At 41.2% G+C, this 27,088-nt stretch overlaps 1 protein-coding gene across 1 annotated transcript in view; it reads right to left on the reverse strand.

The window, feature by feature from the left end:
• Positions 1 to 27,088, reverse strand: part of ALK (ALK receptor tyrosine kinase) — a 761,992-nt gene that overhangs the window by 501,188 nt on the left and 233,716 nt on the right. Inside the window, exon 3 of the mRNA XM_062210172.1 lies at positions 25,237 to 25,401. Coding sequence (XP_062066156.1) covers positions 25,237 to 25,401 — 165 coding nt within the window. The remainder of the gene's footprint in view (positions 1 to 25,236; positions 25,402 to 27,088) is intronic.

Below are 27,088 nucleotides of genomic sequence, written 5' to 3' on the forward strand. Positions count from 1 at the left end.
TCTGTAATGAAAATTACAAAACATCAAAGAAATAAATAAGACACATAAAAAGGAAGACTCTTCCATGTTTGTGGATTGGAAGAATTAATATCAAAATGTCCATACTACCAAAAGCAACTTACAGATTCAATGCAATACCAGTCAAAATATGAATGACATTCTTCTGAGATCTGGAAAAATTTCTAAAATTCATCTGGAAACAGGAGACCCTGAAGAGCTAAAGCAACCTTAAACAACAAAAACTAATTCAGAGGCTTCAGCTATAAGATTTCAAGACATACTACAGGGCAGCTGTACTCAAAATAGCCTGGTACTGGCACAAAAATAAACATGTAGACCAATGAAACAGAATTTACCCCCAGAAACCAATTCACGCACCTACAACCAAATAATCTTTGACAAAGGAGCTAAAATTAATCCATGGAGAAAGGGAAGTCTCTTCGACAAATGGTGCTAAGAAAATTGGATCTCTGCATACAGAAGTCAGAAAGACCCCTTATACCTTACACAAAAATCAACTCAAATTGGATCAAGCATCTAAATCTATGACTTGTTATCATCAAATTATTAGAGAGAACATTGTGGAAACTCTTCAAGACATTGGCAAAGGCAAGGACTTCTTGGAAAAGACCCCATAAGCACAGTCAATCAAAGCAAAAACATATAAATGGGATTACACCAAGCTGAGAAGCTTCTGTGCTACAAAGCAAACATTTGGAAAAGTGATGAGGCAACCAACAACATGGGAAAATTATTTGCAAACTTCACAACTGATAAAGGATTAATATCAAGAATCTATAAAGAGTTCAAGAAACTCAACAACAATGCGACAAAACAAACAACCCAGTTAAGAAACAGGCAAAGGACTTGAACAAGTATTTTTAAAAGTGGAAGTTTAAATAGCCAACAGATAGAATAGTTCGGCAAGACACAGGTTAATAAAAGTGGAGATACTTCAGGGTCAAGGAAGAGTAGGGGAAGAAACAGCAGAGGAAACTCTTCCGGAACTAGTGATTCACAGTGGACCTGCGTGGAGAGCGTGGGAGCCCAAGTTCGGGACACCAGCGGCAGAATCAACACACCAGCGCTGGAACGCGAGGTGAGCCGAACCTCAATAGCCCGAGACACCAGCGGGCAAGCGGAAAGAGGAGACTAGAGGGAACGAGGCTTGAAACTCCGTGGGGAAAAGTTCACCAGGCTAACTAGAAGAGAGAGAGGAAAAAAAAAAAGTGACCGATATGGACACGAGTTTCTCTCTCTCCGTTCACCCCTCAAAGGCTAGCAAGACAAAGAGCAGGCGCCATTTTGGACATACGTCATAAGCAGGGCGACCTCAGGTCTGCACCGGCCCTGAGCCTAGCAGAAAAACCTGACTCTGGGGGGAGGGGTGAAATAACAGGAGATTAGGATCTAACTTGGCAACCCAGTGGGAGACTGCAGGAGAATTGGAGCCAACACTGAGGGCAGCAGAGATTCCTTGTGTGGTCCTGGGGAAAGAGCTTCCGATCTCTGGCTCCTGTGGGTATATCATTTGCCTGCTAACTACCTCCAATTACGTTCAGCTGTGTGGAATTACTTCCCTTTTGAATCAAGAAAAGAAAAGAAAAGAAAAGAAAAGAAAAGAAAAGAAAAGAAAAGAAAAGAAAAGAAAAGAAAAGAGAGAGAGATTTACCACACCTAACCTGGGAGTGTCATCTTTCACACACCCTCAACCCTGAGGAACCAAACACAGCTCTCAGTCCACACTCATCTCAAGCCTCTAAGGCTCCACTGAAAGCAGACAGTCCACTTAATATAGAGACATAGTGTAACAAGAAAAAACACCACAGTGAAGAAATCAAAGAATATCTCCACAATGCCAAACAAACGCAGAAACCGAGGTAACAAGAACAAGGAAGACACTATGATGCCCCCAAATGAAAAAGACACCCCAATTCAAAATTATGAAGATGATGAGATAGAAGAAATGCAAGAAGCAGATCTCAAAAAATTGATAAGAACATTAAGAAGTTCTCAAAAACAAATTCTTGAACTACAGAAATCCTTAATGGACAAGATAGAAAATCTCTCTCATGAAAATGAAATATTAAGGAGGAATCAAAATGAAATGAAACAACTAGTAGAACAAGAAACTGTGATAGTGATGAGAAATCATAATGAAATGAAGAATTCAATAGATCAAATGACAAACACATTAGAGAGCCTTAAAAACAGAATGGGCGAAGCAGAAGAGAGAATATCAGACTTAGAAGACAGAGAACAGGAAAGGAAACAGGCAAACCAAAGAAAAGAAGAGGAAATTAGAAATCTAAAAAATATTGTCAGGAATCTACAGGATACTATTAAAAAACCTAACATTCAGGTTCTAGGAGTTCCTGAAGGCATGGAGAGGGAGAAAGGATTAGAAGGCATTTTCAGTGAGATACTAGCAGAAAATTTCCCAGGTTTGGAGAAGGACAGAGGCATCTTAGTACAGGAAGCTTATAGAACCCCTAATAAACCACGACACGTTGTAATCAAACTCACCACAGTGAAACATAAAGAAAAGATTCTAGGCCGGCGCCGCAGCTCACTAGGCTAATCCTCCGCCTTGCGGTGCTGGCACACCGGGTTCTAGTCCCAGTCAGGGCGCCGGATTCTGTCCTGGTTGCCTCTCTTCCAGGCCAGCTCTCTGCTGTGGCCAGGGAGTGCAGTGGAGGATGGCCCAAGTGCTTGGGCCCTGCACCCCATGGGAGACCAGGAGAAGCCCCTGGCTCCTGCCATCGGATCAGCGCGGTGCGCCGGCCGCAGCGCGAAACCGTGGCGGCCATTGGAGGGTGAACCAACGGCAAAAGGAAGACCTTTCTCTCTGTCTCTCTCACTGTCCACTCTGCCTGTCAAAAAAAAAAAGATTCTAAAAGGTGCAAGAGAGAAAAATCAGATTACTCTTAGAGGATCTCCAATTAGACTCACAGCAGACTTCTCATCAGAAACCCTACAAGCTAGAAGGGAATGGCGAGACATAGCCCAGGTACTAAGAGAGAAAAACTGCCAGCCCAGAATACTATATCCTGCAAAGCTCTCATTTGTGAATGAAGGTGAAATTAAGACTTTTCATAGCAAACAGAAACTGAAAGAATTTGTTGCCACTCATCCTGCCCTGCAAAAGATGCTTAAAGATGTGTTACACACAGAAACACAGAAACATGGTCACCAATATGAAAGAAGGTAAAGGAAGGAAACCTCACAGCAAAAGATCACAGGAAGCTCAATTTCTCTTTGACATAGAATTAAATTCTGATGCTCTGTTAAAGCAATGTGTTAAAGTAATCTATTATGTTCTCTTGATGTCTGTTAAATTGTAATTGTTCAAAAACAGCTGAATTTTTATTAAGAGCTATGGGTTATTTAAATATGTGCTTATTTTCAAAGATTTGAATAATCACCTTGTAACAGTGATCAAATTTGGTCTATGTTATGTCATGATTTTAAGGAATCTTATTTCAACCAGATATTTTGGATTTTGAGCCTTCTTGGTGTTCTTGACAGGCATTCAAAAAATCAAAGTTTCAAACAATCTGGTCTCTAAAATTTCCAGTAAATCCTGGACTTTGGTTTTTTCAGTTTGGGCCCAACTGAAAAAAATTGAAGGACCTATGTCTGTCATCTTATAGAGACACCAACTAATCAGGCTATTTGGATTATATTAGAAGTACTGTCAAGATGTGATGTGGTACCAAACTTTAAGTTTCTATAATGGAAAATGCTATTAATACAAATGTTTGAGAATTAAAAAGTCTAATGATCTTGTGTTACTAGACATGATAGTTATCTTAATGAGAAAGCCCCAGAGGCTTAAAGGGTTAAATACTTGTAAAATCCTACAGGTGCTTTCAAAAATACTGTGAAGTAAGCAAGTGCCTCTTGTTGGTTGATGAGTTTATAATTTTAAACATGGCGACTTAAAGTCTTTTGTCATCCACAGTTATATATGATGTGCTGCTCATAAAACTAAAGTGTTGTTGGTTCTGTGTTTAGCTGTCATCCTATAGGTTCCTATGGACTTTTTCCAGCCACTTCTATTGTATTCAGTATTTTGGGATGACTCTGTAAACAGATGAAGCCAATAATGTATTGATAGTACCAACTGAGAGAAAGTATGGTTAACTGAGGTTACTAAAAACAGAAAGCAATTCAAATCAATTGGCAATCTACAAAAAGAGTTAAAAATTTTAAAAGCTATTATTAAAATTACTATATTGGTCTATTATGCTATGTTACATGTGTGTACATATTGTATGTCCACATGGGGAAATTTTATTAAGAGTTTTATTTTAAATGGCTTATAGATAAGATTGTCCATAAATTTAAGCTGCTAAAATCAATCAAAGATACATTTTAATTTGTGTGACCTGAATCTATGTATCATATGTTTTAAACTTGTTGGTAGAAAGAAACTAAAACATTTTAAATGGTTGTGCTTAAGTTTACTGGTTAAACAAACTACACCATGTTAGATATTTAAGAGGTGTTTTCAAATACATGATTCTTAAAATTTATAGAAGGCATTGGACCTTCTGGTAAATGCTTTCTTAAGTTGTTATCTAATGGTTGAAACGGTTTGCTAAGTACTCATGTAATATTGCTATTGTCAGCAAGCGACCTAGGACTTGCTCCCTCATTTCTCTATTCTAAGCCCAACTTGTTCTTTCATTTCTCTATTCTCTTCAAGGTAGGAAACTAATTCTATTATGAAGGAATCTGTAGGATGCACAATTTAATCTTTAGACCTTATAAAAGAGATGGCTAACATTTTTCTGCAATAGCATAGCCAAAATAAGAACTTAAATAATAATCTCATAGCTAGTTTCACTTCGCCATCAGCGAAGTATACAGTAAGTAGAAAAAACCTCCCTTTCAGACCAAAGGGAAAGAAAGTTTTAAAGTGAGAATATAATTTTCCTCATGGGCATTGTCTACCTTAGAAAAACTACTACAGAACATGCCTGTGACTATAGACTTGTAGTTCAGGCCACCGAAGATTAGAGATGGGACTTGGGCACTCCCTTGACTTGCATCTCTGGTCTGCTTTAACACAAACCAGGAGGAAAAGAAAGCTAGGCATCAGAAGCAATGGGTGGCAGGCCTATTACTGGCTGATCTGTACAGTGATCTGCCCTCAAGGAGACCCAACAGGCCAGTCCACTGCAGTGCCTTTCAAGGTGGTAAGCCTGGGCTTCAGCAGAAGTCAGCTTGTGAAGAGCCCTGGCAGCTATGCTAGGAGTTGGATCACTGGAAATGGACCTGCCCTGGAGTCGAAGGATGCCCAGGTCAGAGCCACAGATCTTATTGGCTCTAAGCTGAAAAGCCCTTCACTCAGCCCAACTTCCAAAGTGACCACTGCAGCTGAGGGGATGGTCAAGTAGGGTCAGCAACATTGCAGGCAGAACTGTAAATTTCTAGTTAGAGATGCCCCCTGCCTTTACCTGGCCAGCTCTCCTCCCAAGCCAGCCAAGTAATGAAAGTCAACAGAGTGCCTTCCCCTAGGAGGTTCACACCTCCCTTAGGATATACCCCATGTGAAGAGATAGATAGGTCTGGGCCTCTGAATTTACAAGGCCTAAAGCCCACCAGATTATTATCAAGCCCCTTCTATCAGGTTCTATTTGCCTCTCAATCAGAAAAATTACTTGTAGCTTAGACAGCACCTTTCTTAGCTCCTCTAATAATGACTCTGTCCTTTGTTCTAGACCCTGTCTAGCGCACTTGGGCCTCATTCCTTTGTAATCATAACCTCTACTCTACCACCAATGGCTCTACTCCCAACCTGTGTGTACTGATGGTCCTCTTCCCCACTTAATGCTGTATAATTGTTCAAACCTGGTAAATGCCACTCTTAGGATCATTGGTTACTATCCTCACTCTGTCTTTTATGACCTTGTCTAAATATGATCAGAGTCGGCAAACTTGGAAGGCTTCCATAGCCTAGGCAACTCATGACGACAGCCTAGGGTGGTTACTGGCGCCATAAACTAGAGTGTGAAATTGTTGGGTCAACAACAGTAGCCACTGTGCACTTGCTCCTCATGTGGGATCTCTGTCCTTAATGTGCTGTACATTGTGATTTAATGCTATAACTAGTACTCAAACAGTATGTTTCACTTTGTGTTTCTATGTGGGTGCAAACTGTTGAAATCTTTATACTAAATTGATCTTCTGTATATAAAGAGAATTGAAAATGAATCTTGATGTGAATGGAAGGGGAGAGTGAGCGGGAGAGGGGAGGGTTGCGGGTGGGAGGGAAGTTATGGGAGGGGGAAGCCATTGTAATCCATAAGCCGTACACTGGAAATTTATATTCATTAAATAAAAGTTAAAAAATAAATAAATAGCCAACAGATAAATGAAAAATGCTCAGGATCACTAGCCAGCAGGGAAATGCAAATAAAAACCACAATGGGGTTTCACCTCACCCCAGTTAGAATGGCTCTCAGACAGAAATCCACCAACAATAAATGCTGGCATGGATGTGGGGGAAAATGTACCCTGATCCACTGCTGGTTGGAATGTAAACTAGTACAGCCGTTGTGGAGAGCAGTATGGAGATACCTCAGAAACCTGAAATTAGATCTACCAGATGATCCAGCAATTTCACTCCTGGGAATTTATCCAAATGAAATTAAATCAGCATATGAACGAGTTATCTGTATTGCAGTTTGTAGCAGCTCAATTCACAATGGCTAAGATATGGAATCAACCCATATGTCCAACAACTGATGACTGGATAAAGAAATTCATATATATATATGCTCAGCCATATGAAAAGAGTGAAATCCTGTCTTTCACAACAAAATGGATGCAACTGGAAACCATTCTACTTAGTGAAATAAGCCAGTCCCCAACAGACATATACTATATGCTTTCTCTGATCTGTGGTAACTGATAAAGTACTAAAAAGTGTAAGGTGCAGGAGTGAAATGGACATTTTGAGATTTGATGATTGTTCACAGCTTTTTTTTCTACTGTTGGGGAACAGTGTTTTTTATTCATACTGTATTTGTTGAACTCTTAGATTAATCTTGTGAGTTTATCATTATAAAAATTAAGAGAGGAATAAGAGAGCAGAGAGGAGTAAGGGTGGGTGCATGTGTGCGAGAGGGTAGGATGGAAAGTATCACTATGTTCCTTAATCTGTATATATGAAATACATGACATTTTTTCATCTTAAATTTTTTTAAATAAATTTTAAAAAATTATATTGATTTATCTTCACACTGTTTAATTCTCTCATCTGCCTTCTTACATCTTCCTTTGAGCCTCGACTACCTGGTGAATTTTTTTTTATTTTAGTTATTGTACTTTCCAACTTGATATTTTCTCATCTTATTCATATATTTATTTATGTATTTATATTTATTTATTTAGAAAGCTTTTATTTAATAAATATAAATTTAATAGGTACAGCTTTTGGAATATAGCAGTTCCTCCCCCCATACCTGCCATCCTGGCCCACCTCCTACTCTCTCCCCTATCCCACTCTTCATTAAGATTCATTTTTAATTATCTTTGTATATAGAATATCAACTCTATACTAAGTAAAGGTTACAAGTTTGCACCCACACAGACATACAAAGTATCATGTACTGTTTGAAGGCAAGTTTTACTGTTAATTCTCATAGTACAGCACATTAAGGACAGAGGTCCTACCTGGGGAGCAAGTGCAGTGACTCTCCTTGCTGATTTAACAATTGACATTCTTATTTACGATGTCAGTGATCACCCGAGGCTCTTGTCATGAGCTGCTAAGGCTATGGAAGCCTTTTGAGTCCACAAACTCCATCGTTAACAAATTCATATATTTAGACAAGTTCTCAATTACTTCATTATTGTTGACCATTGTATTCATAGCTTAACTCTTTGAACACATTTTTGGTTATTCTTGAATATATTACAAAGGCTGTTTTAATGCTTTGTTTTCCAAATCCAGTAGCTGATGACAATCAGAAATAGTTTATACTGGATTTTTTCTTCTGTATGAACCACATTTTCTTGTTTCCTGGCACATATCCTAAGTTTTGTTGAAAATTGGACATTTTACACATTTTACATTTATCTTCTTGCAACTCTATACCCTGATTTTACCACACAAAGACTATTGCGAGTTCTCTGCTTGTTATTATTCTCAGCTTATTTAGTAATTTGGCTAAGCTATCTACAAAATCTGTGTTCCTTACAGCATGTGGCTGTTGATGTGTCTCTGCTAATTCTTTTTTGTGTGCTTGTTTTTATTTTGAAGCTTGACTTCCTATGTATTATCCTACAGCTTAACGACCTGACAATGTTTGGACAGAGGATATACTTAAACACCTTGAGCCAGTAAGATTTCTATAATCTGCTGTCAGAGCTGTATGTGAGTAAAGGAATGCATTCAATGTTTATGCTGCTAAGATCTTTCATGTCTGCTCTGCACATGCCTTGGGATTGGCTAAAAGACTGTGACCAGCCTCAGCCCTTTCCCACACTCATTGGGAACATAACCTTACTCCTCTACATGCCCACTCCAACCAGAACCTCAGTCTAATAAAGCTTTTCTATTCGACCCTGAACCCAACCTATCCACCACTGAGCTAGTCTTCTACCTACAATACCCTATCCCCCCAAGCCCACGAAATCAAGTGTCCCCCTTTGACTATTATAGAGAAGCTACTGTTTCTTATGCTCTACTCTACCTTGGTAGGATTAAATTGGATAGATAGCAGTAGTACAAGGTCAGAATACCAAGAATATTCCCTATTCTTACCTAAAATTCAGGGGCCGGCGCTGTGGCACAGCCGGTTAAAGCCCTGGGCTGAAGCACTGGCATCCCATATGGGTGCCGGTTCTAGTCCCAGATGCTCATCTTCCGATCCAGCTCTCTGCTATGGCCTGGGATAGCAGTGGAGGATGGCCCAAGTCCTTGGGCCCCTGCACCCACGTGGGAGACCTGGAAAAAGCTCCTGGCTCCTGGCTTTGGATTGGCACAGCTCTGGCCGTTGCAGCCACCTGGGGAGTGAACCAGCGAATGGAAGACCTTTCTCTCTGTCTCTACCTCCCTCTGTAACTCTTTCAAATCAATAAAATATATATTTAAAAAAATTAATTACCTAAAATTCAGCAGGTTTTCAAGCATAAATGCTTATCAGAATATTTTATGTCTTTGGTACATTTTCAGAGCACTAAAATAGTTGTTTCTGTCCATTTTGTCCAGTTTTATAGTTGGTGTTTTGAGAGAGATTGGTCATAGCTGAAAGTCCTGCCTTACCTTACTTCTTTGAGTTTCATTCCATCAATCCCAAACATGGATATCCATGTTTCCAAATTTACAATATGAGCTGTGAGAATCATATAAAGCAATGTATGATATGGACTTGAGTCACCATACACCTTGGGGCAGGTTATGACCTACATAAATGTAAGGATGAGGGGAAAGCAGGGCTGAAATTCAGCTTATGCCCTACCTGTCATGCCATGCCAGTAGGCTGTATCCATCCAGAAAAAGTATGTTTTCCTAATTCATCTACTTTGAGAAAGCATTTTTTTCTTATTCACATAGAGAAGCTTTATAGCCTAGCTATATATCTGAGTATTGGATCTTGTTGCTTCTTTTTCTTCTCCCCTTCCCTTTTCAGGTGCAGGGTAAGTCCCTTACCAAGAGTTAGCCCAACAGCATCATAAAATGGTCTTTATTAATCTTATGCTCTTTGATTATTTCCCTCTATTTCCATCAGAAAGCTTGTTTCTCTAGCAAACAAAATTTCATCTATTTATCCTTACATGTATGTCATACAAAAGGCCATCAGGCATCTGAATTAGTTTTTTTCAGAGAAAACCAGGGTAGCCTGTGTGCCAGCTGGTTCTGCTGGTCCTGCATATTCTGCTTCAACAGTCACGAACAGGAAGGATGCTTTAGACTTTTGAAGGGAAAGAAGCCGGGGATAGAAGAAGAAGAGAGCGAACAGAGACAGAAGACTAAGAGGCCAAAGCAAACACAGCAAGAACAAGAAAAGAATGAAGCACTCATGCAAGGCCTGGGCAGTTTTGGTGACCTTGAGAGGATCTCCCCACCTAGGGAAGTGAGACTCTTGCCTCCTTCAAAATCTCCACTTTGGAAGCATTGGCTATTTTGATGTTTCAACTTTTAAAGTACATTCTCACGTACTTGACCTAAGTCAAAGGCTCCAAGTGAGGAATGATTTGTGCAAACAGCTTAGAGATGGAAGGGGGTTTTCCCCCATAGACCCCTGAAGTACACATCATTATAGAAATGGATACATTTGAGGTATAAACACATCATGTTAATATATGAAAAAATAATTATTGGGAGAAGGGGTAATCCATAAACTGTACTTTGGAAATTTACAGTTATTAAATAAAAGTTTAAAAAAATGATACCTTCATAGTACTTATGTTTAAGTAGCCCAGGCAATACTGGAAAAGAAGACATGAAACAGGGACATGATATGCTGTTGCTACAGAAGAGAATTCAATGTTTATCCACTTTAGTGGCATGGTTGTATACAACCAAAAGACTATTCTCATCTTAAGCACCTTACTACCTTATTTCCAGAAAAAATATTTCCAATACCTCTTCCATTGCTTCCAGGCACAGAGAATGTCAATCACACCAGAGAGAAGAGAACTGCCATAAAGAGAATACAAATGCAGGTCAGGGCACTCCAGAATGGAGAAGGGAGCCGCAATAGCACATAGGCAGCCAGTTCATTAACAAGTACCACTGGCATCTAGCATATTTCCCAATAACAGTGTCTGTGAAAATCAACCAAGAAACACTTGATACCCAAGATGTGTACTTTGATCAAGCATAACTAACAGTTGATACAGTTGTCCCTTGCTATCTCTGGGGATTTGGTTCCAGAACCCCTAAGGACACCAGAATCCAAGGAAGCTCAAGTTCCTATATAAAATGGCACAATATTTGCCTGTTATTCAAATCCTCTTGTATACTTAAATTACCTCTACCTTATTTTTGATAGGTGATACAATGTGTGTGCTATATAAACAGTTATTACACTGAGTTGTTTAGGGAATAAAGACTTGGAAAAAAAAAGTCTGTACATGTTTGGGATAGATTTATTTTGTTCAAATGTTTTTATGTCTACGGTTGGTTGAATTCTTCAATTTAGAGCCTGTGGTGATGGAGGGATGACTATACTAAGAATCCTAAAACAAAAAGTAGAAAGAATCAAAATAAATCATAATATTTGATAAAAGAATAACCTGGCTTGCAATCTAAACCAGGTTAAGAGTTCTCACCAATTACTTACCAAGGAGAGCTGGACACTAAAATCCAAACCCCTGCGTATTCTTTGGAGTCTGTTGCAATTCTATTTGTAACTGTGCATGGTAATTAGGGTGGGTTCAGGCCCAGTCATTTGCAACAAATTCTTTGTCTTATCCATACAGTCTTGCCTTTAACAACACCCTAGGTATGTTACACATGGATGTATACATAAGCAAATTTAGCATTCTGCTCTCTAGGGTTGTGATTTTTTTTAAAGATTTATTTATTTATTTGAAAGGCAGAGTTAGAAAGAGTGAGAGGGAGAGAGGGAGGCAGAGAAGGGAAGAGAGGAGAGAGGAGAATGGAGAGAGGAGGGAGGAGGGAGGAGGGAAGAGGGAAGAGGGAGAGGAGAGAGAGAAAGAGAGAGAGAGAGATCTTCCATCTGCTGGTTCACCCCACAAATGGCCTCAATGTCCAGAGCTGAGCAGATCAGAAGCCAGGAGCCAGGAGTTTCATCTGGATCTCCCACATGGGTGCAGGAGCACAAGTACTTGGGTCATCTTCTGCTGCTTTCCCAGGCACATTAGCAGGGAGCTGGATTAGAAGTAGAAAAGCCAGGACTCAAAACAGTGCCCACATGGGATGCTGGTGCTACAGGCAGGCAGCATTACCCACTATGCCACAGTGCTGGCCCTTAGGGTCAAGATTTTTAAATCAAGACAGTCACTCCCCTTACTTTATGCTGCTGTGGTGAGAACAGCTACTACCAGCCTGGGCCACAGGTTACACAGCATTCACATTTTTCTGTTTAGAGAGTGGTTTCTTGTACATTTTTTTTCAATTAACTTTTGTAACAAGCCAGGAAAGAGGTAAAATGACCTCCAGATCTCCCTTCAATTTACACAGAGCCAGTCTTTATCTTGAATGAATAAAGATTATCTTTCCACTCTAAGTAGAATTGCACTGTAGTTATCCCCATTCAAGAGAACTTTATTTTATTCTTCTTTGCAAGGTCCTGGCTTTCCTTCCAATCTCTTCAAGCATAAATTCGGAGTGCTTCATGGCTTTTCTTAAACTAGACCATATTTCTTTAGGATGTGTCTTATCTGAACCATTTGATCCGAGAACCAGTGAGGCTAAAAATCCAGATAACACCAATGAAAACTTCTTAATAAGAAGTGAGAAAATAAAAACAGACAACTCCATGAACTTGTACAGATTATCTGGTCCCACCCACCCAGTTCACCAATTACAAAACTGAGACTGGCCCATCACTGATGACTCTCAGCAGAGCATCCACTCCTCAAAAGGCAGGGGGTCATGACCACCCTAGCATGTTGCAGTAGCCTGATTCCACTTTCTCACACTGGCTATGCCACCACAGGGTCCATATAGCAAGCTTTATGCTGTGGCTGCCTAAGGCAGCACCCACTGCCTTGGCCACCTGTGAAGAAGACACAGTGGCAGGAGGCATCCCAAGATCTGTCTGCATGGTACCAGACACCACAATGGATAGAATCTGGTTGTGTCACAGAACAGAGAGAGAATTCCTGGCATCAGTAGCATGTGGGTGATGCCCTGCACGTCGGAAGGTACTGCCTCTCATATGGTGAGATACAGTCTTCTGTAAGAGCAGATTTGGGAAACACCATGTTTTATAAAGAGTTTGATAACAATGGAAAGATCATGCAGTTCAGTGTTCAAAAACAAACTCAGGATGTGACTGTGCCACATACCAGCTTAGGAGGTTTGAACCACTTACTTCAACCCTTTAAGCTTCCAAATGCAGATCAAGAAATATTTAATAAACTTCTATTTTATACTGGGCTTTGGGCTAGGTTCTTGGGATATTGCAATGAATGAGAAAGATCCAAGGTCCCTTCTCTGAAGCTTACTATTTAGCATTAATTTACTAACTTAAAGTTAAGGACACTGGCAATAACCATCTTGTTTTGTTGTGAGAATCAAATGTGATTGTGGGTATAGGATAGCAGCCTGAAGCACTTGCCAGTTTGAAACAGGACACAAGGCTGGTTCTCGAGGCAGCTGGCAGCTCGCCCCAGGCCATGTGTATGGTTTCACTGCTTCTGCCTGCCACGCCAGCCAGGGCCATCATATAAACTGCATCCAGGGCAGTTGCCACAGCTACCTCGGGCCCCTGCCACAGGTGAAGTAGAAGCCTCATCCCTGCTCCACTGCTTCCGTAGCTCACCTTCTCCAGGCTCTGACCTGGGGGTGTTCTCAGGTCTTCTTACGCTGCAGAGGCCCAGATGCATCGACTCGTTTCTGGCCTAGCTCCTGCTCCATTCTGATCCGCAGAGAGGATGACTCTGCTCACAGTGAAAGGCGCGGGAACAATGCACACCCAGAAACACTCATAAGTCACTGGAACCTTCACAGTAACTTGGTTAACTTTCCCGTAAGGCTCGGTCACTCCTCAAAGTGCTGCCCTTTCTAGAATGCTGCCCGAGGTAAGCTCTAGCCCTGACTCTAAGAGCATACACTTTCCCTCCTAACTTGGTCAAGACTAGGGACATAAGTTTCCTATTGCTGCTGTACCCAATGATCAGAAACCCAGCGGCTCACAGCCACACACATCTCTCTTGAAGTCTGGAGGTCAGCCATTAGACCCCAGGGGTAGAGAGGCTGTGTTCCTTCTGGATGATATTTGGGGGCATAATCCATTTTCTTTTCTTTCCTAGCTTCTAGAGGCTTCCTGCATTCCTTCTTTCATGGCTTCGTCCTCCGCTGTCAAAGCCAGCAGTGCAGCATCCACAGATCTCTCTGACGTCTGTTTCCATCTTCACATTCCTTCCCTGACTCTGACTTGACTGCTTTCTTTTCCCTCTTGTTGTGTTGCCTGTGATTCCACTGGGTCAATCTGGATAACCGACGGCAATTTCATCTGCAAAATCCCTTGTGTTTATTGCACTAGACCTTAGCACTAACCTGTGACATCTGCCCAGGTCCCTTAGCCTAGAGTAGCTAACCTGATAAATGCAGCCACCCTGATGACCTAGAAGTTCTCCTCTGCTCCTGTCCAGGATGCCACGTGGATTCCTACAGGCAATGCCACCATCTTGGTATTGCGGTACACAAAGTGGTCTGAGCCATAGGAATGTTAAGATTCCAAAAACAATGGCCAGACCTTGGTGATGGTGGTGGCAGTGGGGTGTCTCTACTTATGTTGGTAGTGATTTCTGTTACTCACAGATGCTGCACCAGGCATCTGGCCACATTAGTACTGGATATACTTAACCCCTGTCTTATGTAAGAGCAAGAAAGGGCCTTGTTGACTATGTAGTCTAAGACTTTTACCTTATGGATATGGAATCTATGACCCAGACAGGTAGTGCTTCCTTAACATCAGAGCTGGGACCAGAGCCCATGTCCCTTGTCCCTCAACTTCCATCCTTCTATCCATATTCCACATGCCTACCACCCCACTGTCCTCTGGACGGGGTTGTAAGGTTCAGGTAAGGAGGGACCTAATGTTCAATAGGCACTATAATCCATCCCTCCTCATGGAGAGGCTACCCTGAGGAGGAAGACAAGGGAACACTCCAGGAGGGAGGCCCATCCTGATGGGGAAGCAATGATACTTCCCCAGATTTTAACTTTTTGTCAAAGACTAGTTGGTTGTAGATGTGTGTGCTAATTTTTGGAGTCTTTAATATATTCCATTGATACATAAGTCTATTCTTGTGCCAGTACCAGGCTGTTTTGATTATAACTGCCCTATAACATGTCTTAAAATATGGTACTGTGATGCCTCCAGTTCTATTTTTATTGTTTAAAATTGTCTTAGCTATACATGGTCTCTTGTTATTCCATATGAATCTTAGGGTCATTTCTCTTAGATCTGAGAATGTCTTTGGTATTTTGATTGGGGTCACATTGAATCTGTAAATTGTTTTGGGTAGTATGGACATTTTGATGATATTAATTCTTCCAATCCATTGTGCCTTCTCTTTCTTCCTTAAAGTTTTATAATTTTCACTGTAGAGATCTTCTATATCCTTGGTTAAATTTACCTCAAGGTAATTAAGTTTTTTATTTTTTTTTTGCTATTGTGAATTCAATTGATCTTATAAGTTCTTTCTCAGCCATGGCATTGTTGTGTATACAAATGCTACTGATTTGTATGTTAGTTTTATATCCTGAAATTTTGCCAAAATTTCTTTTGAGATCCAACAATCTTTTACTGGAATCTTTTGGTTCCCCTGTACTATAGTATAATGTTATCTGCAAACAGGGATAATTTGACTCCTCCTTTTCCATTTGAATCCTTTTGATTTCTTTTTCTTGTTTAATCATTCTGGCTAATACTTCCAAAGCTATACTGAATAGTAGTGGTAAGAGTGGGCATCCTTGTCCATTTTTGGATCTTACTGGAAAGCTTCCAGTTTTTCTCCATTCAATATGATGATTGCCGTGGGTCTGTCATATTGCATTGATTGTGTTAAGGTATGTGCCTTCTATACTCAATTTGCTAAATGAGTTAAAATCACTCCCTACAGAAAGTACAGTCTCTTCAACAAACGGTGCTGGAAAACTGGATCTCTGCATGTATAAGTATGAAACAAGGCCCCTGTCTTGTACCCTATACAACAATCACCTCACAATGAATCAAAGATCTAAACCTAAAACCTAAAACCATCAAGACTAGAGGAAAACATAAGGGAAACACTTCAAGACATTCACATAGACAAGAACATCTTGGACAAGACACCAGAAACACAAGCAATAAAGACAAAAATGGACAAATGGGATTACATCAAGCCAAGAAGCTTCTGCACAGCAAAGGAAACACCCAACAATATAAAGAGGCAACCAACGGAATGGGAGAAAGTATTTGCAAACTATGCATCTGATAAAGGATTAGTATCCAGAATATAAAAGGAGCTCAAGAAAATCAAGAATACCAAAACAAACAATCCAGTCAATAAAAGGGTCAAGGATATGAACAGGCATTTTTCAAAGGATGAAATACAAATGGCTAACCATTTGAAACCATATGAAAAGAAACTCAGGATTATTAGCCATCAGAGAAATGCAAATAAAAACCACTACAGAGTTCACTGCACCCCAATTAGAATGACTATCATCCAAAAATTCAAAATAATAAATTCTAGTGAAGATTAGGTACCTTAATACACTTTTGTCGGGAATGTAAACTTGTACAACCATTATGGAAAACAGTATGGAGATTCCTCAAAAATCTGAAAAGAGATCTACCATATGTCCTAGCCATCCCACTCCTGGGATTTTAACCAAACAAAATGAAATCAGCATGTGAAAGTGTTATCTGTACGCCACTTGTAGCAGCTCAATTCAAAATAGCTAAGATATGGAATCAACACAGATATCCACCAGCTGATAACCAGATTATATACATAATGGAGTACCACTCAGACATAAAAAGAATAAAATCCTGTCTTTTCTCAACAAAATGTATGTAACTGAAGACTTATTATGCTTAGTGAAATAATCCAGTCCCAAAAAGACAAATATCATGTTTTCCCTGATTTGTGATAACTAATATATAAATAAAAGTAACGTATATAATTGGAATTGACACTTTGAGCCTTGATTATTGTTTACAGAGTTTGTCTATGCTTCTGAGAAGCAGTGATTATTCTACTTTCTACTTATTGAATCTTTTATTCAGTGGAGGATTAAACTTGCCATTATAAAGTAAGTTGGAATTATGTCAGTGCAAAAATTAAAAGAAAAATAATAAAAGGAGGAGGAGGAAGAAAGAAGCTAGGGAGGGAGGGAGGGAGAGTAGGGTGAAAAGTACCATTATGTTCTTAAAACTGTATATAAGAGGGGGCCAATGCTATGGCGCAGTGGGTTAATGCCCTGGCCTGAAGCACCGGCATCCCATATAGGTGTGGTTCGAGACCTGGCTGCTCCACTTCCCATCCAGCTCTCTGTTGTGGTCTGGGAAAGCATAGAAGATGGCCCAAGTCCTTGGGCCCCTGCACCCACATAGGAGACCTGGAAGAAGCTCCTGGCTTCAGATCGGCCCAGCTCTGACCATTGCAGCCAAATGGGGAATGAATCATCGGATGGAAGACCTGTCTCTTTCTCTGCCTCTCCTCTCTCTGTGTAACTCTGACTTTCAAATAAAAGTAAATAAATCTTTAAAAAATACTATATATAAGAAGTATATTAAATATGTTGTCTTTATATAAAATAAATAAATAAACTTCATCAGACACCCCTGCTCTGAGGCAAGCACACTGGCTCATTAAGGCAAGTCCCTCCCTGAAGCTCAAGTGCCAGAACAGCATACCAATGAGTCACCAATCACAGATTACTGATGCAACTGCACAATGGCCAGGGCTTCAGGCCCAGGGACTTCATTGTCTGAGAGGTGAGGGACACAATCTTCAAACAAAACTAGAGGGCCAGTGGAAGAAGGGCAGGGGTGAGAAGGTACACATCCACCCAGTGGCCCCAGTATGACGCGAGTCATACATAAATGAAAGGCACGGCCTCCCAGGGTCCTTCTAATAAGTCTGCAGAGGCAACAGGTGAACTGAGGTAGGACCAGTAGATGCCATTCACACCAAGATGCTACACTGGTTCTTGAGTATATTCCTGGGCCTACTGCACATTTGGTTTCCACAATGACCATTTCCCACCATTCAAGGATAAGCCAAGCAGAAACCAGGTAGGAGTGGGGATGCTCTGGATTTGTGAGCCAGTGCCAACTGCTGATGTGTTGCACCCTACTACACAAGCAAGGGCGAATATGACCCAGTTGTCTCTCAGCTTGGCTGCCTCACCCCACCAGTATCACTGGCTTTCCTGGCTACAAAATAATTAACATTTTTCCCTCAAAAGCCTAAGGAAATTCAGTAGTACAGTCTCAAATAAGAATTTTTAATAACCTTGTATTAAAAAGAACAATGTATTTTATCTTATACAAGGAATGCATGCTTATGGACTTAAACTTGGAATATACCAAAAGCATATAGAAGAAAATGAGAATCCATCAGTAACTCAGTCATCTAGAAAATACTTTTCCATTATGTTGGTGTGTTTCTTACACTTTTCTCTTCATGTACATGGGTAGTCTTTTCTTCTACAGACAGTTTATATTACATTGTTCAGCTTTTAAATAAAAACTAATAATAGGCCTTGAATATTTCCCTACTATTAATTTTTTACACAGTGTAAGCATAGTGGCAGCAAAATATTTTAGGTATGCTATATATTATTTCACTAATTGTTTAATGAAGGATATTTAAATTATTTTTAGTTTTTTGTTATCATAAGAAATACCATCAAAATAGTTATTTCAGATGAGCAAGTAGGAAACAGTCAGCTACAATTCTGTGTTCAGTTGAAATTGAACTATGATTCTCTACAGAGAAAGATTGTTTCAACTTTTGAGGGTTATTATTATTAGAAGCACTCAGCCTAGAAGTTATCTCTTTCCTCCCCAAACCATGTAGATTCTGAGAAAACAGACTAAAGGTGTTGGAAATGTAAGAAAAATCAGAGACCAGACCTGTCTGTGAGGTCCTCTAGTTAAAGGCACACCTTGTCAGAACACCTTGGGTTGGAAGGTGAGTGGGCAGGCAGAAACTGGACCAACGGGCTCCTGAAAAGAACTGGGGAGGAGACAGGCAGCAAGAACTCTTGGGCCAGGGTGAGATGTTTTAGCAAGTCAGAAAATCTGATTCCATTTATAGAAAACTGATGTCTTCCTGTGTTGGTGTCCAAAGTATGGCCACAATTATATGCTTTTTCATCTAAAAAAGCATGAAAGAAACTAACCTTTGCAATTAGATTAATTAATACTAGACAATTAGACTCACATACATGCATACACATAATTCATGAACCTATACATAGTAGTTTTACATGTTCAAAGTTATTTCACTGATGGGGAATAAAATAAAATAAAGTGTAGACACCACTGCCCTGAAGCAGAAACATGACAGTAGACAGAACAGACAGGAAAGGGGCTTGAGGCATCTGGAGTCTGTGAACATCTAGCATGCACAAAAGTAGTCTGGATCATCCATTCTGGAACAAGGGACAAGGAAGGAGCACCATTCTGTGTGTGCATATGTGTATTCTCTTCTATATAAGTTTGCTTATCTCTTCTGATGCTCTCCCAGGTTCAACACCTTAAATGAGAGGTCTTTGTTAAAGGTTGCACATACAAAGTGAAGGGTGCAATTACTGAATCTGATTAGCCAAGTGACCTTAAGGGTGACTTCTGAAACTTGCAGGCTATAAATATCAGATATGAAACTACATTAGCGTACTTCACCTCATGGGACAAGGGCAAGGGCAGTGCTCCCAGGATAAAGCTCAATGACTCACCAGTCCTGAAGTTCTTCCTATCTCCCTCTTATGGACGGCCTGTCCTCACCTGTGACACCTGTACCTCTTCCTCACCCATGTAACTTGCTATTCATAACAAACAAACTCACTCACATGTAGGTATTGGTGACTGAAGAGGCTAATTGATGAGGTCCTAATCAATCAACAAATGAAACTTGAAGCAGAAGTCAGTGGCTAACGGTGAGTTTCAGTGGGTAGAAGAGGAAATACTGGGCAGACTTTCATCACTCCAATTTCTTAGCATCATCCTCAGGAGTGAATAGCCAGAGACTGAGACTCAGACCCAATCCAGCTACGGAGCTGCAGCCTGCAATGACTACAGGTACAAAGATGGCTGTAACCTGAGAACCTCCCCACCAATGCTACACTTGAAGCTCAAAAGGTAGCACAGATCCCTGCTTCCTTTAGGGACAGAGTCTACTTCAGAGTGGTCTGGGGACTCAGAAGTTAGAATATTGCTGGGTGGACATTTGACCTAGTGGTCAAGATGCCTGCATCCTTATTGAAGTGGCTGGGTTTGAGCTCCAGCTCTGGCTCATGACTCCAGCTTCCTGCTGATGCAGACCCTGGGAGGCAGCAGGTGACAGTTGGGTCCCTGCCACCCATGTGGAAGACCTGGAATGAGTTCCTGGGTCCTGGCTTTGGCCTTGGCTGTTGCAGGCATTTGAGGAGTGAGCCAGTGGATGGATGCTCTATCTGATGGGTTCTTTCTCTCAATAATGATGATGATGATGACAAACAGATTTGAAGCAGAGACACAAAGAAAATGTTGTATGATCTTAGAGGCAGAGACTTGAGAGTTACATCTAAAAACCAAGGAATGCAGGGATTATGGGCAACCCCCAGAAGCTAGGAGAAACATGGCATGTATTTTACTTCAAAGATTCCAGAAGATGTCAACACTACTGACACATTGATTTCATACTGGTTACTTCCAGAACTTGGAGAGAATAAATTTCTACTGTTTTAAGCCATCCAGGTGATATAAATTTGTTACAGCAGCCACAAGAAACACACAAGTGTTCAAAAGGAGTGGACTGAGGGGCTGCATAACCCCATTCTGTTGCTGCAATAATCTAGACAAGTTTGGAAGCATCTTTATTCATTCTTGGACTCTGGGGCAGTGTTTCTCAATATTTTAAAAACCAAGTCATCTTGACGAACAGAAACTCTCAGGAACAGTGTTCATCCAAGCCTTCCAATCAAATAAAGTGAAGGCTTGTTAAGTTGTACAGGAAAACTGAAGCTGCTCAGTCTCCCAGTGTATACTTAGTGTCGGGGTAGGGGAGGGGTCTTTTGGGAATGACTGACAATTTGTTTTCCATTTTTAAGCTTGAGTTCATGCTAGAAGTCAAATTCCTGTCTTGCTGGAGAAGAAAAATGTCTTCTTTTGACTACATTCCAAAGGATCGGAAGTAGCAGACAGCAAACATGCCCCTGGCACTTCTTAAAAAGTCACAGAATGCCTCAACCTGAGGATTTCTCAAGATTCTATTAATTTATAATGTTGTGTTACATCAAAATGATCACTTTTTATTATCTTGCTGCTCTGAATTGTCTCTCTTATTATTCTCAGCTACAGGGACCATAAATTAAAATCATTCAGAATTTATATGCCTATAGTTCATTACCTGTGATTGGTATTATCTTTCTGACTTTTTTCTGGCCCTTCTATATCCCCTGACAAGAAATATTGCAATAGAGTCTAAATACCATCCAACCAATTAATGTTGAGTTGGCGGGGCAGGGGGGTGGGAAACAGTGCCTATATTGTCTTAAAGGGCACCTTAGCACTGCTTCATAGCTGCACCACCAGCATCCTCTTTGCCAAAGTGACAAAGAAACTGAGCCTGTAATGATCTGGAAGTGGGACTGGAGTGTACACTCTTGTTTTGCTACTGTGCGGCGTGGGCATGCCATTTTCCCTTGCCATGTCTTTATCTTCTCCCCTAAAGATCAAGGGACAGTATTACATCAGCCTGCTACTTGAGGAAAAACCCTACTTCAGGGAACAAAGTGATGCAATAAATGACTCAAAAAGTGATGAGAATCATTACCAGAAATTCTTTTTCTTAAGATTTATTTATTTATTTTGAAAGTTATAGTTACAGAGAGAGAAAGATGGAGATACACACACACACACACACACATCTGCTGGTTCACTCCGCAGGTTCACTCCGCAGATGGTCTAGATGGTCACCACAGCACTGGGCCAAATGAAACCAGGAGCCAGGAGCTTCATCCAGGTCTCCCACATAGGTGGCAAAGGCACAAACATTGGACCTTCTTCTGCTGCTTTTCTCAGGCCATTAGCAAGGGAGGAGCTGGATCAGAAATGGAGCAGCCAGGACATGAACTGGCACCCACAGGGGATGCCTGGGTCACAAGCAGCAGCTTTATCTGCTGTGCTACAATGTCCACCCCTACTAGAAGTTCTGAGCAGCTCTCAGGGTCACTGCAGCAGAAGTCCCAATCATGGCGGAAAGGCTGGTCCCCTTGTTTCTGTAACTGATCTGAGTTCTGTGAGTACAGATCTCTTGATCAGATGCAAAAGAAAAAAGCACAGTTTCTGATGGTGGGGGACTCCCAAAAGTTATGATTGGATGTGCTGTCTCACAAAGATCTTGATAAAGCAGCTGGTATATCCACAGGGGGTTTTGCTGTGTTTGATCAAACCACTGTTCTTAGTGATGCTACATACTAACATATGCTAAGAGCAACAACTTTTCAGAGATATGGAAGTTGACAATATTTACCTAAAAATGGATACTCCATTCCAGACTGACTCATCTAATGGGAAAAGGTTTGCATTCAGGGCATATATGGAGCCTTGGGACCCAACTTCATAAAAATGTAAAGAGATCAATACATTTCCACATTGAAGGACATTTGAGAAATGAGCATTTTTCCTTTTTCTTCCTTTCTCTTAGTATTTCTTTTCTTACAGTACCCAGTACAACACAATGCCAGATTTCACAAAATGGCAGATAGGAAAAGATAAATATGTCAGAGAGGGGCAATCCAAAATGTATTGGTAGTATTTTAAATTTTTTTAAAAGCACCAACTTTCAAAGTTATAGTGTCCAATTCCTCAAAGTCTATGGAATTCGGAAAGAAGGCAACTGTCACTTGTCCCTCTCTAGGTCTCACTGAACTGGGATCACAACTGAATCCCTAGAATACAATTTTTGTTTAATTTTTAAGGTTCAAAAACACATACATATTTCTATAGGTTGGGCACTAGAAGCCAGAGATGTCTCTAGGGGGATGGTAAATGGAAACAAATCTGAAAGAGTCCATGTCAACAGTGTAACAAGGCTAAATGTGACTCAGAATAATCTAAAAAGCTTACAAAAATGAAATAAAACAACTCCTAAGGACCTTGAAGCTGCAATGAGTTACTGAATTTCATTTGCCGGACGGACCCAAATGACCAAGTCTGACAATACCAGGTATTGGTGAGGTTACAGAGTCACAGTGAGGAACACTAATACACCACTAGCAGGAGAGCATAAATTGGTACAACTACTTTGGAAAATGGATTGGCATTACTTAATGAAATGGAAGATGTTCTGACGCTATCACCCACAGTTCCACCCTTAGCCATATGTTCTAAGAAACTCTTGGCCATGTGCAGCAAGAGACATGAAGGAAAAAAATGCTTACAGAAGTGTTATTGGAAACAACCCAAATGTCTAATAACAGAAGAGATAAATTGTAGTACCTTCATGCAATGGATTCAATACAGAACTAGAACAAATAAATCAAGGTTACATGTACCCAATATGGACAAATCACAGAACAATAGTATGAGTTCATTTGTATAAGGGATTGCAAACATGAAAACCTAATCAATATGAGGTCTGGGGCTATTCTATTTAAGTGAAGAAGCCATAAAGGAAAGCCGATTAATTATTAACACACAATATAGGACAATGGTTTCCTCTGAGGAGAGAGAAATGCATGACCCAAGTAGGAAACAAAAGTGGCTGCAAAGGGACTAATGTCACTGGAATTGTTAAACTCTGTGGTGAGAACATAAGTGTTGGTTTCACTGTAATCTTCATTCATGTATGTATGTTATGTCTACATTTTTGACCATGTTAGATTTCAACAAAAATTTTAAATAAGCAAATTCCTAGGATCCATCCTAGGTCTATTTCATCGAAATCTCAGGTTATGGGGGCCTAGATATCATTTTTTGTAACTTTTGAAGCATTACTGGGCTATGAGCCACCCACCTACACACACACACACACAACACATCAATACTAAGGCGAAAGCAATTCAAAATATAAATCAAGTTCAAGTAATCTCCTGAGAGTCATAAAAACAGAAAAGGTCAGCCCAGGAATGTAGAAAGGGAAAGTCTTGCAGTTCTATTGCTGTGACAGAGTTCAAGGTTTATGTATAATACAAGCCTGAAAGCATTAGTTATTTTTGCACCATTTCCAACCTCCCCCATCAGCTAAACCTGAGCCCTGTCTCTGTTAGACTCCCTGGTTGGATAAGCCTGAGACGAAACCTTCGAGAACTTGGCCACAAAGCAGGCTCTGGTGATAGATCTGCTACAGAGATAGAAACACTGATGTGGTAGACAATGTCCTTGTCTAGGACTCGTCACTACAGGCATCTAGACTTGCCCCCACCAGTACAAGCTGTTTGATCTTGGGTCATTCATTCCCCCTCTGAGTCCTAGCTTGTTCATCTACCCTGTTTCCCTTGCAAAATTCAGACCCAGTGAGACAGGGTAGGTGACAAGAGCTCCCTGTCCACACAGCACCATTTCAGTTATTACTTCTTCACAAAACCTATAAACAGGCTGTCAATCCCGGGTCAGTGGAGTTTTCTGGACATGAGGAATTGGTAGTCCTAAGGACTGGCTTGGGGAGACCTGAAGGCTAGTATTTCCATATCTCTATTTAGAAATTGCAGATATTTAACAAATACCATGATTTGTTCAGAGCCTCCCTTTTCCAGGCCCTGATAATTCAGAAGGAGATGTTCATAAACAGCTCAGGACTGCGAGAAACATCATGCAAAGCAAACATGCAGACTAAATATTCATGAATAGCTCTGCAACAAACAGTTAGGCCAACTCTTACAATACCTTAGAAATTTAGAAAGCCAGATTTAGCAAATAAAAATGTAAGACATCCAATTACATTAGAATCTGTGAGTATAAGTATGTTCCAACTAATGCATGAGACATACGTATACTAGAAGACATCGTTTGTTGTTTATCTAAAATTCAAATTTAACTTAGTGTCTCATATTCAACGTGGCAACCCCAGTCTGCATCGACAATCAGGTCAGCACTTTCTCCTACATCTAACTCTGAGAAATCTCCATGGCAGAGAGTTATGAAATCATATTTCTGCAACTTGGTAAAAGAATAAACTGTTAAATTGACCTTCAACTTGGACTTGCATCCTCCCCTTCTTTGCATGGCCCCAAAAGCCACAGAGAGGCATGAACACTGAAATTAGGCTTCAAGCAAACAAGACAGTGCAAGGATGGTAATGTCTCATCATTTCACACAGAAATAGGCATCCCAGCCCAGCCCTGGCCCATCCAGGACACTGTCTGGTGGCCTCTAACCTTACCTCTGGGCCTCTCCTTAGAGCGCTCTGCCTCGGGTCCATCCAGAAAGTCCATCTGGGAGGCCTCCTCAGAGGGGACGCGGCGCCACGACCAGCTCTGGTTCCTCAGGTCGTGTAGTGGAGGCGAATACTCCAGTTCACAGGGGAAGTCGAAGCTGCACTCCAGACCTGCAATGACAGCCGAGGGTCAGTGGAACAAACTGTCTCCCAACCGCACTGGGAGGCTAGCCTTCAGTGCCTTCACAGCCTCCACCCTGTTGTCAGTTCCATAGAAGGCTGGGCTCTGGAGCAGTGAAGAAGCAGGAAAACGGGTCATTTCTGTCACTGGGTTATGGGAGGTGTCTTCATAGAAGGGGGGTGTAAAGAGCTAACATGTTGCATGGTGAGCAGTTTGGCAGCCTGTGAAGCTACCCAGTGACATGGAGAGGGTCTGAGCTTAGGTGGCTTGGGCCTGTCTGAGCAATCAGATGATCTGAATCTAAGTTTGGCTCCAAGTAACAATCAGGTGACAACAGGTAAGAAAATGAACCTCGCTAGCCCCACATTTCCTCCTCTGTGCACTGGGGATGGTAACATCTCCCTCTCCAGTTTGGTGTACGAACTAGTAGCAAAATGTATTATCTTACATAGCTAGTGCTCAGGAGAAATCCAAGTGAGGTCCTGCCCTGAGCAAAGAAAGGCCAAAGGGAACTCAAGCTCTGCTAGTAGCCCTGCTCTGTCAGCCCTACAATTTCACCTTCTGCCTTCCCTCCAGAAAAGTGGGCCAACACCATGGTTATTAATGAGGGTTTATTCTCTCTTGGGAGGGACTGGGCACAATCACTAGGTAGGGAGAGGGAGAGAGGAGGAAACAGGAAGAGCCCATGCCCTAGGACACTGATGAGCTTTTCGTGGGCTTCCCTAGGGAAAGTCACTCCCGTGTTCCAATCGTCCCATGGTACACAGGCCACTCAGTGTCTCCTTTCCCTTGCTTTCTCATTGTCCATTGCCCCAAGTGGTTGAATCACCTTGTGTGAGAGCATCGGGCTCTCAAAGCTCACTGAGGTATTAACAAAGATGTGCTGAAATGTCAAGCATCCAGCCACCTCTTACTTATCCCTCTCCCCTAAGCTGTGGGGCTGTGAAAAAGAGAACCCGACGTGAAGGACAGGGAGTAGGGGAAGTCAGCCAGGGTTCAGGCTTGGCTAGTCACTCCTTACACGCACACCTTGGCTTCAGTCTAGGACAATCCCAGAAACAGCTGCCTAGCAAAACCAGGCTCCAGCTCCAGCTCTGCCCCGATCTGCTGGTGACCTTGAGTAAGTCATTTAACCACTTCGGTTAAATATAAAATCTAGAACATATGTTTTCTAAAGTTCCTTGTTGGTTTAACTGGCTCAAGATTCCGAAATTCTTTCTCTCAGAAGGGTCAGAGTGAAATTGATAAATTAATCTGTGTGCCGGTGTTAATGGGTACTCACTCCCAATTAGCATTTGTGCTTTCCAGCAGCTGCTTCTGGGGCCACTACCACCGTGACCTCGAAGACAACTCTGGTGCTGGGAATTTCAGAATGCAACAGAGAATCGACCTGATACCAGCACAGGCAGCCAGCCACCGGATGGTCCTTCAATCACGACCATAGGCAGCTGGCCCTGCCCTGGAGTGGGAGTAAAATAATTCCCATTGAAGCTAGCCAAACTAAGTTGAAAGGAGAAGGGAAAAAAAACCCTTCAATTACACTTCTATTAAGTATCTTTCTGCTCTCAGCTGGTAGAGATTTATGTTCCCCAGCTGCTCTCCAGGAACTGCCCTCCTTCTGGCCCTAAGGTTAATACCACTCTCCCCTCTGTGATTCAGAAAATTCACCTTTATAAT

This window comes from Lepus europaeus, chromosome 13 (assembly GCF_033115175.1).
Source record: "Lepus europaeus isolate LE1 chromosome 13, mLepTim1.pri, whole genome shotgun sequence".
NCBI lineage: Eukaryota > Metazoa > Chordata > Mammalia > Lagomorpha > Leporidae > Lepus > Lepus europaeus.